Here is a 13,862-nt window from a genome sequence, read left to right as displayed (position 1 = left end):
GTATCTATCTTACCCCTAGTGATATATGCCTCTACATCCTTACATTTGTACTCTAGCCATCCCTGCTTTGCCATTTTGCACTTCCTATCAATCTCATTTTTGAGATGTTTGTATCACTTTTTGCCTGTTTCATTTACTGCATTTTTATATTTTCTCCTTTCATCAATTAAATTCAATATCTCTTCTGTTACCCAAGGGTTTCTACTAACCCTCATCTTTTTACTTACTTGATCCTTTGCTGCCTTCACTATTTCATCTCTCGAAGCTACCCATTCTTCTTCTACTATATTTCTTTACCCCATTCTTGTCAATTGTTTCCCAATGCTCTCTCTGAAACTCTCTACAACCTATGTTTCTTTCAGTTAATCCAGATCCCATCTCCTTAAATTCTCACCTTTTTGCAGTTTGTTCAGTTTTATTCTACAGTTCATAACCAATAGATTGTTATCACAGTCCACATCTGTTCCTGGAAATGTCTTACAATTTAAAACCTGGTTCCTAAATCTCTGTCTTGCTGTTATATAATCTATCAGAAACCTTCCAGTGTCTCCAGGCCTCTTTCACATGTACAACTGTCTTTTATGATTCTTAAACCAAGTGTCAGCTATGATAAAGTTATGGTCTTTCATTCCTTACCCCCATTTCATATTCACCTACTACTTTTCCTTCTCTTCCTTTTCCTACTATCGAATTCCAGTCCCCCAAGACTATTAAATTTTCATCTCCCTTCACTATCTGACTAATTTCTTTTATCTCATGATATATTTATTCAATCTCCTCGTCATGTGTGGAGTTAGTTGGCATACAAACTTGTACTACTGTTGTAGGTGTGGGCTTCGTATCTATCTTTGCTACAATAATGCATTCACTATGCTGTTCATAGTAACTTACCCACGCCCCTATTTATAACTCTGTATTCACCTGAGCAGAAGTCTTGTTCCTCCAGCCACCAAATTTCACTAATTCCCACTATATATAGCTTTAACCTCCACCTTTCCCTTTTTAAATTTTCAAACCTACCCTCAGGAAAATTACAGCTGTAGTTCCTCCTTGCTTTCGGCCATTCGCAGTACCAGCGCATCAAGGCCGCTTTGGTTAATGTTACAAAGTCAGATCAGTCAATCATCCAGACTGTTACTACTGCAACCTGTTATGGCTAGTGGACTGTTGTCTCCACTGGCTGTAGTTCAGAAACCATAAGGGAAACTTCGCCTCTGTGGCAACTTGAGTACCTGTGTCAATGCGTAGTCAATCATGGATACGCATCCTCTTCCATGCCAGAAGGAACTATTGGCAAAAATATTGGGTGGCCAGTATGTCTTTAAAATTGATTTGTCTGAAGTGTATCTGCAGGTTCCTAGGGACAAAGAGTCTTGACGAGTTCTGGTTTTGAATACTCCTTTTCAATCTTAGTCAATACTTGTGCCTTTCTATTGGTGTGGTTAGTACCCCGGTATTTTTCAACGATTTTTAGAGCAACTGACTGTCCTGGGCTGCATTAATTATCTGGATGATATTGTAGTCACGGGCTCCTCCACAGTCAATCACTTGAAAAATCTGCGCACTTTGTTTTCTGTATTACAGTCCACAGGCTTACAGTGTAACCTCTTGAAATCTCAGTTTATTTCCACCTTCAAATGTTTATTTGGGGTTCAAGGTCTCTCATGATGGCTGCTATGTTCATGCCTCATCCCTTGTCCACAAAGAAGCTTCAGGCCTTCCCAGAGAATGTAGACTACTACCATAAATACCTGTCAGTGGCAGCCACATTGGCCCACCTGTTGCATGCCTTGTTACGCACGAATGTAACTTTTCGTGGGTGCCCAGATTGCAGACATGTTTTTCAAATGAAATCCAAACTACTCTTGGCCCTTTGTTTAGCTATTTTCTCTCTGGACCGGCACATTGTTGGTGACTGATGCCTTATAGTATAGCCTTGGTGGGGTCCTAGCGCACTGATGTGCCAACGATTAACGATCTGCTTCCTTTGCCTCTAAATCTCTCACTGCAGCCCAGCAGCATTACTCTCAGACAGAAAAAAAGCTCTTGTCTTAGTCTATCCTCTCCAGAAATTTTTTCGCCTCCAAATCTCACCTTATTACTGATTGTAAACTCTTGGTTTCCTTGCTTAACCCTCACTTCCTTGCCTAACAAGACACTACTCTGGCTACAATGCTGGGTGCTGTTATTGTCTCGCTACAATTACAAAACCCATTTTTGACCTACGTCTAAACATGCCAATGCGGACACCTTGTCTTGCCTTCCTGTTGGTCCTGATCCTGACAATTGCTTTGCTTCCATCCTGATTTTGAAATGCAGGATCTGATCGAGGATTCCCAATTATGAGCTCACATATAGCAGTGGCCACTGCCGCTGGCCCAATCCTCTGCCAGGTAGTTCAGTCTGCTCAATAGGGCTGACCAGATAAACTGCCGCATCGGGCTTTGAACCCTTTGAACAACTGTTTTTTCTTATGGTATTGCCTCTTTGTTTCTGATGGTGTTTCGCTGTTTCTCATGGAAGACCTCTCTCCCAGAGTAGTCATTTCTGCTGCATTATGGTGCAAGGTTTATTGCCTTCTCTAGGAGGACCACTGGGGAGTTCTGAGCATTGAACTGCAGGCTAGGAGACATGTTTTTGGCCAGGGATTGATGACAAAATTGTGTGTTTAGTTATCACGGCTTGTGAGCAGTGTGCCTGACAATAGGCAGCTCCAAGGATGTCTTTGTCCCTTGGCCTACACGATCCCAGACACGGGAACACATTCATGTTGATTTTGCAGGTCCCTTCTTGCAATCCTATTGGCTTTTAGTTGTGGACGCATTTTCCCGGTTTCCTTACATTCTCCAGTGTGCACTGGCATTGGCTGAGGTCACAATTCATATGCTATTGAGGATTTTTTCTACTGAGGGGTTGCATTCTACTCTCAATAACATGGCGACACAGAACAATTAGTGTGTACGTTCAAGTCCCGAATGAAGAAGCCTGTTGTGAGTTCTTCACCAGACAATGTTCTCCATTTTCTGAGCACCTATCACTTCACACATATGAGGAGGGGGGGGGGGGGGGCAGAGACCAGCTGAGTTGCCTCACGGTTGGCATGGCATGCCTGCGTCACACCTGGTACAGCAGGATTCGTTTGGCCACTTTGCGCCCGGATTTCCTTGCGTGAAAGTTTGGTTGGTGGTCCAAGTGGATACCGGCCACTGTTGTCTGCCTCCAGGGACGCTGTCTATGTGACATGCGTACAGCCGACAGGCTGATGTCACACCACTTTGATAAGCTGTGTTCCCACTCACTGCTGGAAGCTACGGGTTTGCAGATGTGGCCCCCATTACTGCAGCCCCCCCTGACCCCCTCCCACTGCCCTCCACCTCGAGCCCATTGTTGCCTACTGTGAAGACACCCCCATCAAATTGGCTGCCTTCTCCATGTGCAGGGCCTTGGGTTCCAGCTTCCCAGTGCTGGGCAATGGTTCATCTCTAGCCCCAGGTCCATTGCTGCAGCCTGTTGTTCCAGTCCCCACATCATCACCTCTGCCATCATTCCCAGTGGCTCCAGCCCCATTTCCTCCACATTGGAACATGCCCGCTGATGATGATGCAGAGATGGCGACAGTATCCTCCCCGGTGCTGTTGTCAAGCACCGCATGGGCCCATTGCCCTCGGGCGTGCCCGCAATTCCACACATGCTGGCCCTATGGTCCGGCGCCCCCAACTCCCTTCCCCTCATTCCCATCGGCACCGGCTGCCGCTGCTCTGGATTCAATGGATGTATCTCTCATTGGGTCGCCAGCATCTCCTCTGTCACTTGGGAGCGCTATTTTCACAAGAGTGAGATGTGCGTATCCTGCCACTAGTGCGTGTGAGTGTGAGTGCACTGAGTGTAGTGTCACCACAAGTGTAAACTTAAATAAACTGCCAACTGTATCAGAGCAGGCTGACTGTAGCGAATGTGCATGCAGTACTGTCTCCACCATGCCGTGTACCAATGACTTGCACCTTTATATGCACAGAGCATTGCTGTCTCATTCGCACCAAGTTGTTTTAGTTTGTACTGCTCACTTCTGTTGTTCTGTGCATCACTTATGTTGCACCTTGCATATATTTGTATCACTTATATTGCACCTTGCATATTATTCTTTTGTCTTGTTACATGTGGAGTCACAACAGGCTTATTTCCGTTATTGTTTAGACGTTTATGAATAAATTCATATTTGTGTTCTTAGATCAGTTTTGAATATATTTGGTTACTACGTAATTGCAAATGGTTTTATCTTTGCTAGCTAATATCAGCTGAAATTAAAATGTAGCCCAATGTGTACAAACACTTTCAGCTTTCTATTTCATTTTCACATGTCTCAATTTTGCCATGATTTTCTTCATGTGTCAGTTTTTATTTGTGTTTCTTGTTTTCTTTTCTTCTATTTTTCTTCTTCATTGATCTTACATTTTGCTCCTTATTTCCTTCTCTATTGTTCTCTGGGTGATAGTTCTCTACAATTTGCTGTTACTTTTTCTTTCCTGTTGCTGTTTACATTCCCCTCTTATGTTTCTTCAAACAGTCTTACTTTCCTCATTACTGACTTAATGATTACCTTTCTGCGTATTCTACTTTTAAAGTCTCAGATGTTGCTAGCATTTAATAGCTCAGTATCCTTCTGTCTTGCCACACTATGTATCATTTGAAGTTTGGTACTGAGTGAATTCACGCGTACAACCAATTTCCCCCCCCCCCCCCTTCCCGACACACACACACACACGTACAACCAATTCCCCCCCCCCCCTTCCCGACACACACACACACACACACACACACACACACACACACACACACACAACATCACTAGTGGCAAGCAGCAATTATTTGATATCCTAATAATCTTAGCAGAGCCTTTACAGATAGACAATGTCATGGCTATGCTGCCTAGAAATATGTTTTCTACATTGTTTCTTTTGGTGAAACTAACAAAACAGTTACCCACTGCACAACAGTCACTAATAAGTCATCACCATCATCACCCAATATGAGTCAGACGCTCAACCTCTACTTTGTCAAGGCGCTGACTATCTTTCATCAGACTCTGAGAGGTATCAAACTCAAAATTTTATCCTGATTTCCAAAAGTTGTATTCTAGTGCGAATTCAACATAAGAAATATTCTGAGACCATATCTATACAAATTCTTGTCTCAATCCTGTACTATAAAGTTATTTTCCTGAGGACATAAAATCTGCACCATACACTCACTCACTAAGTCAAGTCACACGCATTTCTTATCCACATTCAAAAGCACCTGAGTCCTGTGCTGCAATTACTGCATTCGCCATATTCAGCTACCCCCTTCTGAGTTGCTTGCCCTCTGCCTCTTCACTTTTTCATCCAGTTCCTCTTCTCCTGTCTTGTCCCAATTTCTTAGACATCTGTAGCATAAATATTGGCAAAGTGGTGTGACCTGACAAAACTTGGTCATTCTTGTTACATTGTCAAGCAGGGCTGGACAGATGACACACAGACACAGGAACAATGGAAATGCCTTATGGTGTGGGGGGAGGGGGGGGGGCAGACTTATTCTTCGTCATGTCAATACCTTGCAAGGTTTTCTCCCAAACAGTTATCTGCATTTTAAATCAAAGAAAACAGCATATTATAGCAAAGAAATGATCCACATTACATTTACAATAATACCAAGTCTTGAAAAACAGTCAACAATTGTTCTGGATAATGCTCCTTACCACTTAGTTATTGTTGACAAGGCACCTACCAAGGCAAACCAAGAGGAGGAAATGACTGGTTGACTTCAACATCATAACGTCGGTGTAAGTGATGGCCTTAAAAAGGAGGAGTTTATGGGAAAAAACTCTCTCCACTAGTCACAGTTCCCCTTATACAAAATCGACAAACTGGCAAGAAAACATGGACATACTGTCATTAGGCTACCACCTTATCACTGCCATTTCAACCCAATAGAACTAATATTGGTCCAAATTGAAGGTTACATTGCAGGAATAATAATAAATTTACCCTCTCTATAGTTGAAGCACTGAAAAGAGAAGCTGTTAGAAACGTCACCACTGAAGACTGGAAGAAAGTCCACAAACACACACAGAGCATCATGGAAAAGGCATGGTGGGATGAAGCTGTTTTGGAAAATTCAGTAGAGGAGATGGTGATTTCATTAAATGCCAATAGTGACAGTGGCAGTGGCAGTGACAGTGACAGTTAAAGAATATATCATAGCGATGAGAGGGATTCAGTGGAGTTTTTCCAGTATCCGTGTAAAAATGAAGCACAGGAGGATTCAGCTACATGTTTGGAGTACACAGTTTACATTTGTAAGTACCTACATAACGAACACATATCACCACAAGTTTTGAAATTTTAATAAGGCATTAATAGCAACCAATTCAGGAATTCAGTCTGCATCATACAAAATAAGTCTTACTGTTTATAGCTGCTGCAACACAGAGACCCTGTTATTTGTATCACTTCTGTTCTTTATAAACAACAGATGTTGGCTTGTTTAAGATACATTTTTCCGCCATGATAAACACATTTAATTTTATTTTTTATTGTTTTAAAATTCAGTAGGCATATCAGAAAAATTAATAACAGTTTCATTACAAACTTATAGTGATCTGCTTCCTTTGTCCAAACAGTATGAGTGCCCGATCACTAGCTGAGGAGTGAGCGAACAATTATACATCAAATTTAACTCAAACTATCTCGCACTAGAGATCTCCGTCAGAGTTCTGGTTTCGAACATATGAAAATATGATGTATCCTTAAGATTTCAATTTGCATAATGTATTCACCTAACCTCTGGAACAAAAAAGTTTCCCACATGTCGTCAATTCAGTAATGTCGTGAGAAAATACACTTTCATAAACTGTCCTAATATTCAGAATGAGATTTTCACTCTTCAGCGGAGTGTGTGCTGATATGAAACTTCCTGGCAGATTAAAACTGTGTGCCCGACCGAGACTCGAACTCGGGACCTTTGCCTTTCGCGGGCAAGGGCTCCACCATCTGAGCTACCGAAGCACGACTCACGCTCCGCTGAAGAGTGAAAATCTCATTCTGGAAACATCCCCCAGGCTGTGGCTAAGCCATGTCTCCGCAGTATCCTTTCTTTCAGGAGTGCTAGTTCTGCAAGGTTTGCAGGAGAGCTTCTGTAAAGTTTGGAAGGTAGGAGACGAGATACTGGCAGAAGTAAAGCTGTGAGGACCGGGCGTGAGTCGTGCTTCGGTAGCTCAGATGGTAGAGCCCTTGCCCGCGAAAGGCAAAGGTCCAGAGTTCGAGTCTCGGTCGGGCACACAGTTTTAATCTGTCCTAATATTGTCTTAATTATTTTTTGGTGCAGATACATTAAAATCAAAACATAGTGTAACTATTTCAGAACACATTGCTGCAATGTCCATATTTATAAAGTGAATAGTTTTTTGGGTGAATTGAATGAAATGTAAGATTATGCATGGTTCCACGAGAGACGTGGTAATTCTGTTCCGTGCGTCCACGTGCTCCTGCCTAAGTCTCAATCCTAAAATAATATTGGACAGACTTTCGATGCCACAGGAGGGTGCTATGTGCGTGTCCATGATCGTGCCACAGATTTATTTACAATCCTTCCCATCAGAGGAGGAGTTATTGTATGCCCAAAAGAAGTGTGTGAGAAATGTATACAAAAGTTCAGTACAGTTGGTACAAATGAAGTTCACGTCAAGCCACAAAATTTTAGTCTTGGAAAATCTAGCCAGTCCTTTTATATCCACAGCAGCATTACTGAGAAGGACGTCCTAGCAATCATATCAGCACTTCGACCAAAAATGTCTTGTGGCTGGGATGACATTTCACCTAAACTGCTAAAGGAATGCAGGGATAAATTAGTGAAACCCCTGACTCACTTGATAAATACCTCCCTCAGTAATGGTGTATTCCCTGAGCTTTTGAAAATTACTGAAATTATAACAGTGCATAAAAAGGGATTAAAACCTGACACTAAAAACTACAGGCCAATATCATTAACCTCAGAATAAGGCAAATTGTTAGAGAGAGTAACACTAAATCAAGTTGAATCATATTTCACCAAACACAATCTATTAAACAACCTACAACATGGATTTAGAAAAGGGAGATCTACTACAACAGCAGTAGCATCTTTTATACATGAAATATTAAATAAGTTGGACAAAAGTGACAAGGTAATAGGCAGTTTCCTAGATATGAGTAAAGCCTTTGATACTGTGAATCATACCATTCTTCTGTGTAAGCTAGAAGAGTATGGGTTGAGAGGACTAGCCTTGAAACTACTTACCTCCTATTTGAAAGACAGGAAATAGTGTGTAAAGCTAACTTATAAAAATAATGAACAGCTCCTAACAACCAAATCAACCTTCAGGGCACTTCAATGTGGTGTGCCTCAAGGAAGCATACTAGGGCCTTTTCTGTTCCTTGTATATGTTAATAACTTATTTGAACCCCAAAATTGCACGGTTGTAAGCTATGCCGATGACAAATCCTTCATCAACTGTGGCAGTGATATGCAGTCTGCAGCTAACAGTATCGAGATCAGTTTCAATACTCTGTCCACATACCTTACAGCAAACAAGCTTCTTGTAAATAAAGACAAAACGGTAATAATGAAGTTCATCCTCAGTTATAATGCTGCCATAACTCATACTGTATTTACATCCCCATTGGGTCTTGCATATGCAAATTCACTTAAATTTTTGGGCATCGTTGTTGATGAACACTTATCATGGAAAGAACATGTAGATAATATTTGCAAGAAAATCAGTAGAAATGTGTGTCTACTGAAACGGGTCTCAGCCTTCTTGGACCATGATACTTTAAGGCAAATATATTTTGGGTTGATTCATCCTCACCTTCAGTATGGTATTGAGATATGGGGTGGGGCATAAGCAGGTCATATAGATAGACTTTTTAGATTACAAAAAAAGGCAGTAAGAATGGTAGCCAAGGTAAAGAAGAGAGAGCCTTGTAGAGAGATCTTTCGAAAACATAAAATTCTTATGGTGTCCTCCATGTATATACTGCATACAGTCATGTTCATGAAACAAAATCCTGAATTTAATATAACAAACAGTAATGTACACAACTATGATACATGGGGAAGGGAAAATTTTTTCATAGAATTGTGACCAATAAAAAGGTAACGGACCACAGCCCACATAGAATGGGAGCAATTTTCTACAATGCACTACCCTGTGAACTCAAGAAAGCAAATCTAAATATGCTAAAGAGTAGACTGAAGCAATTATTAATAGAGAAGTGTTGTTACTCTACAGAGGACTTTACGTTTTAGTGCCATCTTAGAAAACAGTGTATATAGGCAATGTCTCCGATCTATCAGTGGTATGAAAGAATGTAATTATACACTGTATTATGTGTACTGTACTATCATAAATATAAGCTAAATTGCGTTACATTATAGAGGAATCTACTTGTAGTGCAACTGGCTGGAGGTGTCTGTCAACAAGAGTAGAAATTCTTTCAGTAGGAGCACAATAACCAGCTACAATGGGGCATCCAAGATTGTTGGGTTTGTGGATTTTGGGAAGCATGTATATGGTGCATGTGCAGGGTGCCATCAGGATAAGAATGGACTCAGTAGTGCATGTGCAGGGTGTTGTCGGGGTAAGGATGGACTCAGAGGAAAGATTCTGCGATGGATCTACAAGGATTTTAGTAGAACTTTAAGGTTGTATTGGACTTCTATGGAAGCCTTCTGCCAAGTAGTTACTGCGACTCATCTTGATGGTGGTGGAGGCTTTGTATGCGGGGAGGATGATTAGATCAGGTTATGTTTTGAGGTTGTAAATGGCTGTACTTTCTTCAGCTGAGAGGTTAGTGTTCTTAGGACAGAACCTGAGGAAGGACGTCGAGGTGAAGTTCAGGGTAAGGAATTCCTAAAACATGACCGGAGGATAATTAGATAGGAGGGGGTTCATGGTTGGATGGTGGTATGAATTGTGAGAGGCAATGTTCAATGTCGTCATTAGGTTGGCTTTAGTTGAGGAATTAGAAGCAAAGAAGTGTCTCTGGCATGGGTAAACATTGCCAACTATGTCCTGACACAGAACTATTTCACCTTTGAGGGCAATGTATACAAACAAATCCACATGGGCACAATGGCACCTTCCAATGCCAACATTTTTACAAGTTAACAAGAGGAAACCTTCCCAGCCTCTCAAAAACCAAAACCCCTTGTAATTCTCCTGTTAAAAGACTCCGATTGGTAAGTGGGGTACCTTGGCATACATATATCTTTTTAACTTGCAATTCACCTCTCAAACCCACATGTTCCTCTAACTATAACTCACTCCCAGCCACTAGACCATCACTGAAAATCACTCACACTCATCCAGTCCCATTTGCCCATTCTCACTCATTTATTCAGCCCAACTCATTTTCATTGTCTCTCTGACTCTTGTCTCACAGACACAGTCTCCTTCATTCTGTCCTACTACTACAACTTCTTCCTCTTGCTGTCACTGTCTCCCTCTTGCTCTCTCTTACTGCTAGTATCTATTCATTCCCACTGTTGCTCACTCCTCTCACTGTCACTATCTCTCTCTTCCTCATTATCACTGTCATAGTCTTAGTCTCTCATTACCACGGGCTCTCACCCATTTCCACTTTGTCCTTCTCTTTTATCACTTCCACTGGCAATGTCTCCTTCATTCTTTTTCTAGCACTATTCTGTTGCTCTCAACAATGTTCCACTGTCACTGTTACACTGTCACAAGCCACTGTCTCCTTTGCTCTTTCTTTATCAGAACCATGTATACTATTGTCCAGTATTTATTACTCTTCCGTCCTTTCCCAATGCCACTGCCTCCATTTCACTCAACATAAAAAAAACACGAATATGTTCTGATTGCTTTCTTTGTGCTCCAATACCAGCATTTTGCCACTGGTCCCCTTCTTTTCCCTGCCACATCAGGGCATATCATTCACATGAAATGAGATTTATGGGTCAGCAAAATTTTGTTAGTTTATTTATGTGAAATCTAATTTTACACCTCAGATTGGATTTTACATGCACAAAAATTTTGTATGTGTCTGTGTACTACAACATGGGTTCCCAAAATCCCTCTAATATAACGGATATAATTTACAGCATATTTCCCCATGTTATATCACTTTACAAATTCATTTCCACCTCACGCCAGGCTTTACTTGTTTAAGTATGGTAACTCTGAACCTCTGTATCTCGAAAAACAGACAAAAATATCGAGAAAATTTTGAAGGTTGTTTGACATTGGGACCTTAGGAACATATCGTAAAAATTTCAACTATTTTCTATGCCTAGCAATCTTGGAATCTGTGGCTCATTTTTGATATGAAAAAAGTGGTAAAAAAGCTTTTTTTAGAGTTTTCTAAGGAACTAACCATGAACTAACAGTGCTCAACAAGCCCCTTAAGGACCACTGTAAACCACATCAAATACAAAAAGAAAACTGATTTGCTCCATTTGCCTAAGCAGGAGGAAGTGTGTGATATTCATGCTGTGACCCTATACTACAGGATAGAAACACTAAGACGATCCTTCTGTTGGGTGTACAAATGGCCCTAGGCCAAGTGCCATCCACAACACTTGACCCTACGTTTCTAACACCAACAGAACCCGGTGTGTGAGCCCCCGAAGTATCCCATTTTTATGTGCGGCATTATGGAACAGATTAGGGAGCGAATGCTGTTGCATGCATATCAATTCACATTCTATCAAAACTTTCCTGCTATTTGGAAGTCAGTTAAAAGGCACTCTCCGCTCATAATAAAGGGCAGTCTTTTGAGTCCCTTCCAGATGCAGTATAATATTTCATGTATTCATCAGCATTCCATGTAACATATCAAGTTTATAGAAAAATTCAAAAGAATTAATGCACACAAGAAATACCAAAATAATGTAGTATTTCAAAGGTAAATGTGACAAAGGAATTTATGTCGCATAAAGGAACAGATTAATAACTATACCTTGAATGTCTCTTGAAATTAACACCATCATCTCTAGGTTCTCGGATAATAGTGGTCTCTTGAGAAATGGTTGAATGTCCATCTGCAGACATTGTGGATGACTCTGACTCCAGACTAACAGATGAGCATCCATTCAACATACCTTATAAGAGAAACATTTTAAACATAAATTGTCAATTACACATAAGGGTTCAATATTAGAACAAAATAAATTATATGTATCTGTGAATGGCTGTGAAATTCTTTTCATGTCCATATTCAGTGAAAGTGAATAAAGGTGGATGGTGCGAGTAATATTCTTAGAAAAATCCTACACACATACATTGCCATACTTCAAATGAACCAGCTTTCCTAAGATAAAAACTCAGATTACTTCCCTGCCACCTCTAGTAACAGATCTATTTCACTTCTTGTAATCTTTTCGACAGCATTTGAGAATGTGACCTATGACAGAATATTGACTTATTTAACTGAGCAGAATTTTTTAACTGCCTCTCAGTTTGGCTGCTGTAAAGGATTCTCCACACAGAAAGCAATAAATACCTTCACATAAGAAGTACTGGAAGAGCTAAACAAGAAAAATTATCATGTTATATCTTGTGACCTTGTCAAAGCCTTTGACTGTGTGTACCACAAAATTCTATGTGGCAAACTAATGGCATCCATCTTGCTTGGACAGAGTCTTGCCTTAACAGCAGAAAGTAGAGGGTCTCATTGCAGACTATCACACACACATGAAACAAAACTTCTGAATGAGGGAACATTTAACATGTGGGGTCCACAACGATCAGTGCTGCCCCACTCCCATTCTTAACTTACATAAATCATCTTCCAATGACTTCAAAGTACAGTTCAAAATTGTAACATTTGCCGATGACACAAGCATACCAATCAATGGTTCAAATTTAACCTCGGTAGACACAGTTCACATGACAGTTGAACTGGTCTACAAGCAGTTCAAAGCTAACAGTTCAAGTCTTCATCTCACAAAACTTATATTATTTGATTTCGAACAATGATCTCTTAGCACAAGATGTGGACATTAATTGTTATACACTAAATGAAATGCAGTGCATAATATTCCCTGGGGTGCATCTGGGCAGCAATTAAATAGAGTCAACACACATACAAGTTCATCAAGAAGCTCAATTCAGCATACTTTCCCCATAAAACCATCTCCCACTGTGTCGACTTGATAACACAATATTTGCTTCTTGCTCTGATTTTCACTCTCTGCTATCTTATGGAACTGTCTTCCAGGGCAATGCACCTAATATAAATAAAGTGTTTATTCAGGAGCAGAAGTGAATAATAAGAATCTTGTGTAAAGTAGATAAACCATTGTAATGTAACAGCTTGGATTTCATATAGGAGTTTGTGATACTCAGTTTTTAGTGTACTGTATCGAGTATTGTGTTACTATATGACTAAATTTCACATTTACTATTTATTGTTTAATATTATTTGGAACAACTGAATATCATATAAGTATTTATGCTAAACACACCATGTCATTAAAAGAAATTACAAATATCAATGCTTTGAAATGATTTATTTAAGAGCTCATATTCAGTTGAAACAGAATTGTCAAATTTAAAAGAATAATAACTCAGTTATACACAACAGTTATTTTTTTGTATGGAAGTAACATTTAAAAAGCTTCTGAAAGTCAGCATGGAATATCAAGCCCTTATATAGTAAGGTGTAGCATAATATGCTATATTTAGGGTAAAAATTCAACTACAGAACTGGACCATATGTAAAGGTTAGCAATCAAAACAATTTACTAGAAATTTGCCTTTTTTTAGAAGTGATTGTCTTCAATTCAAATTTTACAAAATTTGCAATAAAGAATACATTATA

General features: G+C 40.2%; 1 protein-coding gene across 1 annotated transcript in view; it reads right to left on the bottom strand.

Annotated features, from left to right (window-relative positions):
* The window catches only part of LOC126191417 (dedicator of cytokinesis protein 9), a 374,795-nt gene that overhangs the window by 95,474 nt on the left and 265,459 nt on the right, over window positions 1-13,862 (bottom strand). Inside the window, exon 24 of the mRNA XM_049932289.1 lies at window positions 12,000-12,141. Coding sequence (XP_049788246.1) covers window positions 12,000-12,141 — 142 coding nt within the window. The remainder of the gene's footprint in view (window positions 1-11,999; window positions 12,142-13,862) is intronic.

The sequence above is a fragment of the Schistocerca cancellata genome, chromosome 6, assembly GCF_023864275.1.
Source record: "Schistocerca cancellata isolate TAMUIC-IGC-003103 chromosome 6, iqSchCanc2.1, whole genome shotgun sequence".
Taxonomy (NCBI): Eukaryota; Metazoa; Arthropoda; class Insecta; order Orthoptera; family Acrididae; genus Schistocerca; species Schistocerca cancellata.
This window is presented reverse-complemented; position numbering and strand designations above follow the sequence as displayed.